Below are 5933 nucleotides of genomic sequence, written 5' to 3'. Positions count from 1 at the left end.
TTGAGAAAGCCTGGTCTACACTGACTGGAAAGGGCTCTATAGGGTTTGAGGCAGAAGTTTCTCCCAGCCTTACCTGGAGATGCCAAGGATTGAACCTGGGACCTTCAAGACTGAGATATGGCCCTTGCCTAAATTCATGAATTTTAGATACATTCATGATGGATAAGGCCATAGCAAATAAGTCAATAAACATGATGGTTATATTACCTCCAGTACGAGAGGAAATTAATCTCTGAATACGGGTTGCTGTGGGGCAATGAGCAGGTCCTGCTTGTGGGATTTGGTTGGCCACAGAGAGAACAGAATGCTAGGTTATCTGGGCCATTGGCCTAATCCAGCAAGCAGTGGAAACTAGTGAGAATATAGGCACAGATTATCTCTTTTGTCAACCATGATTGGCTGTTCATCCCAAGATCTGTCCTCTCTAGGGGACTGCCTCCTATTGGAAGGACAACCTTGCCCTAACTTGGTTTATAGATGAAGAACTTGAAGAACAGAGTGTAGCAGGCCTTGAAGTTGCCCAGCAACATTGGCAGCTGGGCAGCATACTCACCAGGCACACTGCTTGGAGGCTGGTCCTTTAGGGTGAATGGGGCGCTGCCACACCAACCTCAGCCTGCCCCCCCCCCCTGCCTCTTATTTAGAGCCAATCAGATGGTGGCTCTGACTTCACATCCTCTTAGTTTCTCTACCTTCTGCCCTGCCAATCCCAATGGTCACCATCTATCCCTGGCACACAAGCCACCTCGACACCATTTTACTCACAACAGTGAGTTGTCCTGTATTTTTAATTATATCAAAGTACATAGTTGATGGGGACCCAGGTGGCGCTGTGGGTTAAACCACTGAGCCTAGGGCTTGCTGATCAGAAGGTCGGCGGTTCGAATCCCTGTGGCAGGGTGAGCTCCCGTTGCTTGGTCCCAGCTCCTGCCAACCTAGCAGTTCGAAAGCACTTCAAAATGCAAGTAGATAAATAGGAACCGCTACAGCGGGAAGGTAAATGGCGTTTCCGTGTGCTGCTCTGATTCACCAGAAGCGGCTTTGTCATGCTGGCCACATGACCTGAAAGCTATACGCCGGCTCCCTCGGCCAATAATGTGAGATGAGCGCGCAACCCCAGAGTCGGTCACGACTGGACCTAATGGTCAGGGGTCCCTTTACCTTTACCTTTACATAGTTGATATACAGCATTCTAAATTTTCATATTGACCTACAAGTGAGTCTATTGCACATTTAAATACTGCTTAATTCTCCTCTCCTCTCCTTTTCAGTGATGTATTAGCGGGACCCAAAGCATGGTGAGTTCTCGGTTTTCACCAGGGAGTACAACTTATATACTGTTTCCCCCCTGTACTAATAAATAATATCCAAATCTTCTTAGGAATAGCATGTGTTCAAATTAGCAGTGTCCCAGAGAAGTATAACTGCTGCAAAATGCAAGGAATTGAGTGTTTTGCTATTTGCTATTAACATCCCTAAAAGCCCCAGGGATCACAACAGCCTGGGAGGATGGGCTGTTTGTTTCTTGTTTGGGTTAAACTCATCTGCCAGTAGGTGAATTCAAGGTGTCTGAGCAGCACAGCAGGAAGTTAATTTTCTCCACCCACCGGTCTGGACAGGGCATTTGACTTTGCACTGAATTGCTACAGTCACCTCTCTCCTTCGTGACAGAGGCTTCAGTACCGATCAGCACAAGGATTGGGGGGCAGGGGCCAAAATTCAGGGATGGCTCCACTGACCTGGATTGCTATTGCCCTCCTCTTGCTGTCCTCAGCTTGCCAGAATTCGCTTTCAAAAGGTGATTCATCCTTTTCTGATTTGTCACAACTTAGGGTTGTATTTGGGATATTGTTGCACAGGTGGGTGGGTGGGTGAAGTTGGCAATCTATGTGGTCAAGTAGTGGGAGAGGGACTTGTGTTTAGAAATGCATGTGCTGTTTTAACTGTCATCCTCAAGAAAAGGAATTGTTGTTTAAAAAATACCTTAGGGGATTGATCAATGCAGTGAATGCTACTTCGGTAAAAGGCATGGTTTTTTTTAATTTAAAAAATATTAAATTGCCACATACAATGAAAAATCAGGCTCGATAAATAAAAGGCCAGGGTGTCTTGGCTAAAGATATTTCACATAGGGGAAATGCTTAGAAAGGCTTCTCATGGCACCTAGGGAAGCCATGTATGCCTGTTATATTAGGGCAAAGTTTTGCAATGGGAAGAGCAAAAGTGGGAAAACGGGGCTCAGTGGGGCAGGATGTGCCTAATAATAATAATACTAATACTAATAATAATTTATTATTTATACCCCGCCCATCTGGCTGGGTTTCCCCAGCCACTCTGGGCAGCTTCCAACAGAAACATTAAAATACACTAATTTCTTAAACATTAAAAGCTCCCCTAAACAGGGCTGCCTTCAGATGTCTTCTAAAAATCTGGTAGCTGTTTTCCTTTTTGACATCTGATGGGAGGACGTTCCACAGGGCAGGCGCCACCACCGAGAAGGCCCTCTGCCTTGCATACAGAAGATTCTGTTTCCTATCCCTGGAATCTTGGGGTGCTTAAAAAAAATAGGGTCAGGTTTCGGGAGATAGAAAAGCTCTTTTCCCCAAAACCACAAAGAGCTGCTGCCAGTCAAGAGCAGACCAGAGGGGGCCCAATGGGCAACATTTGCAAATGAGAAGCTGCTTGGGGCACCTTGAAGATGGACACACTTTCCCTGCAACCAAGCACACGCATGCACACTAATCCCCCTCAAATCCAGCATGTTGGTTCAAAAAGTGTTTTTGCTTCCCCCACCCCACCCCAAGACTAATCTCTTTGGGGAGGGATTTTCCTGAGAGTGCAGTTTGGTAATCCAGAGTTAACCATCACAGTCCAATTTGAGGAGATAAAAAAATATTCCTTCCAGTAGCACCTTAGAGACCAACTAAGTTTGTCATAGGTATGAGCTTTCATGTGCATGCACACTTCTTCATGGTATCTGACCACTGTTGCCAGGATTCTTTGGGGGAAAGCCATGTGCTTTGAATGTGAGTTGGATGTGCTTTCAGTCACAAAATCACATAAGTGTAGAGTTAGAAGGTACCCCAAGGGCCATATAGACCAACCCCATGCATATGGTGCAGAACAGTGTTTAGAAGTGTATGAGGACAGCAATAAGCATGGAGTGCATATTTTCACTCTCCAGCAAGGGAGCTACCATGAATTCAGATAGCCCTTGAGATTTGGCCTTTTCTTAGGAACAAAAAATAATGGGCACACACGATAAAGGAATTTTTTAGGGATGTTGTCTCTGTGTAGGAGATGGAGAAGGCACTCCCCCAAGTTATGAATCTAAATCTGTTCTCGGGTTTCTCAGTCTAAAGCATAGCTTTCTCTTATTTTCTAGCGACTGACGGACACTCTTCCAACTCTTCAGACTTATGTCCTCGTAAGTATCATTACTTCTGTTTCCAGTGTTCAGAATGTGAGCGTCCTTGCTTATGGAACCTAAATGTAATGTCACGCATGGTGGCAGAACATTCTGAAAAAGCTGTGTGGTGTTAGAAATCGTTGTAGGGCTTTTAGTTAAAGTAATCTAGGAGTCAGGGTGTAAGGCTCCCACCACTGGGCACCCACGGTCAGGCGTTCATTGCTGCCAAGTGCTTGCCTCCTCCTGCCCCTTCACTGCTGCAGCTGTGCCACCCTCACAAGTTTTGCATGTTCCAGTTCCCAAGAGCCTGGCATCCAGGTTTTACACCAAGCTCACGAGCGGTGGAGCCCTGAGGCAGCTGAAGATCACAGAATCATAGAGGTGGAAGGGACCCCTAGGGTCACCCAACCCCTTTTGTTGCAGGAATAGATAGGAAGACAGAATTCTGGTTGGCTGCTCCCCTGCTTTTTGTAAGAGTTATTCTAAATAAAATGGCTTGGTCGCTATCCTTTGTGTAAAAAGGGTAAAGGGACCCCTGACCATTAGGTCCAGTCGTGACCGACTCTGGGGTTGTGGCGCTCATCTCGCATTATTGGCCGAGGGAGCCGGCGTACAGCTTCCAGGTCATGTGGCCAGCATGACTAAGCCGCTTCTGGCGAACCGGAGCAGCACATGAAAACGCTGTTTACCTTCCCGCTGGATACCTATTTATCGACTTGCACTTTGAGGTGCTTTCGAACTACTAGGTTGGCAGGAGCTGGGACCGAGCAACGGGAGCTCACCCCGTCGCGGGGATTCGAACCACCGACCTTCTGATTGGCAAGCCCTGGGCTCTGTGGTTTAACCCACAGCACCACCTGTGTCCTTTGTGTACATAGTACAATTTACAGTACTGTGAGATGACCTCCATATTGAGAAGACATTCAAAGTTCAACCTACCCTTTGTGTTACTCTTCTCTTTCTCTGCCATCAGATGTCAATTTCTGCTCAGAGGCCTCCAGATGTTGTCAGTTTGGAGTGGATGAATATGGTTGGATTGCTGCAGCTGTTGGATGGAGTCTCTGGTTCCTCACCCTTATCCTTCTCTGCATTGATAAACTCATGAAGCTCAAACCTGACGGACCCAAATATTTGGAAGCATGACACTTGGCTAAGCTTACAGTTAGTTCTTTCTGTCGTATGGGATGAGACAAGGGGATGAAGAAATTAACTTAACCTGCTCTGCTAAGTACAGAAAACGGACGTTATTCATGGCTTTATAAAAAAAGGGCCTAAATTGAGGAACAAAGCATAGCCAAGATTTGCTTTATTGTTTCTATAAAAATCCCTGTAACTTCCCAAGCCTCTGGAAGAAAATCCCTGCTCCTTCTTGTAGCTGGTCCGTCAAATATGTGTGCACTGGTTTCCTTGCGTCTTCTGTCATAGTTGTGAAAAGAACAATTTACACCCTCTGAAACTGGGATGGGGAATCTGTAAACCTTGAGCTAGCCAGCATTTACTTCCGATGACACATGTGTGACATTTTGCACGGTCAGCAGCTTTCTCTCTTACACAGGTGCTGTGTAAATGAGGAAATATTTCTTGGTTCTTTTTTAGAAAGCTAAAGGTCCCCACCCTACGCCACTTCTGCTGTACAACAAACACAAGATCAGATGCTTGCACAACAATGCAATTGTGTTTTCATTCTACTTCGGCTCATTTCTCAACTGCCATACAGAAACTGCCACCCCCCCCCAAAAAAAAATTCTGGCCTATTCACTATTTTTTAAAAATCTGCGGCATTCACCGTGATGTTTTAAAGGGTAAGGAAACTTTACTTCTTTTCACATTGTTGGCAGTAAGACTACAATATAGGGAAGCAAAATAACCCTTCTGACTCTCATTTTTAAAAACAGAATCATACATTTAAAAAAGAAAATAGCAAATATTTGCCTGATAGCCTCCTTATAACCTGTTGTGTGTTATCTGTCACAAATAAATCATTATGTATAGAGAAATGCCCATCACTATAGCCTAGTTCTTGCTAAGGAGAAAGTCATTGGAGTGTTCAATGTTTCTCTGTATCAAAATCTAACCCACCCTACATAAAGGCTGCTAATCGGCTGAACTACAACTCTTAAGATCTGAGAACTAGTGTTTCTGTGTGCAAATGTTTTGTTTTGTTTTTGCGGTTTTTTGAATGGAGCAACTAGGTTTTATTTGACATGCTGCATTTTATTTTCTCCTGGAGGTAAATAGCACACACTGTGTTGCAACAGAAGCCCAGCATATATCAGGGCATATGTCAAGTGACTTAGCAGTAAATATATATTCAATTTTCAGTGCACAGTACTATATTATACAATGTGTTCTAGTTGTGCTCCACCACATAAGTTAGGTTGGGACAATGACTTGCCCAAGGCTCAGTACATAGAGTTTAATTGAAAACAAACAAACAAAAAACTCACCATTTCAGCAAGTGTTATTTGCACACTCTTTTCATCACATGAATGCTGGAGATAATTGACATGTGAATGGGCATGTG

General features: G+C 44.7%; 1 protein-coding gene across 1 annotated transcript; it reads left to right on the top strand.

Annotated features, from left to right (window-relative positions):
* Positions 1 to 1635: 1635 nt before the first annotated feature.
* On the top strand, positions 1636 to 5529 carry TMEM213 (transmembrane protein 213). The gene is made up of 3 exons (XM_088652222.1): positions 1636 to 1798; positions 3386 to 3427; positions 4383 to 5529. Exons 1-3 carry the CDS (start codon positions 1726 to 1728, stop codon positions 4550 to 4552), a joined length of 285 nt encoding a protein of 94 aa, XP_088508348.1. The 5' UTR covers positions 1636 to 1725; the 3' UTR covers positions 4553 to 5529.
* The last annotated feature ends 404 nt before the right edge of the window (positions 5530 to 5933 follow it).

This window comes from Zootoca vivipara, chromosome 9 (genome assembly GCF_965207765.1).
Source record: "Zootoca vivipara chromosome 9, rZooViv2.hap1.1, whole genome shotgun sequence".
NCBI lineage: Eukaryota > Metazoa > Chordata > Lepidosauria > Squamata > Lacertidae > Zootoca > Zootoca vivipara.
Note: the sequence above shows the minus strand (reverse complement) of the source record. Positions and strands in the feature narration are given on the sequence as shown.

Excerpts from the sequence above, each read along its gene's own strand:
- TMEM213 (XM_088652222.1), top strand. The coding sequence starts at position 1,726 with ATGGCTCCACTGACCTGGATTGCTATTGCCCTCCTCTTGCTGTCCTCA. Across the intron at positions 1,799-3,385 it reads CCAGAATTCGCTTTCAAAAG|CGACTGACGGACACTCTTCC; the intron begins GTGATTCATCCT and ends CTTATTTTCTAG. Across the intron at positions 3,428-4,382 it reads CTCTTCAGACTTATGTCCTC|ATGTCAATTTCTGCTCAGAG; the intron begins GTAAGTATCATT and ends CTCTGCCATCAG.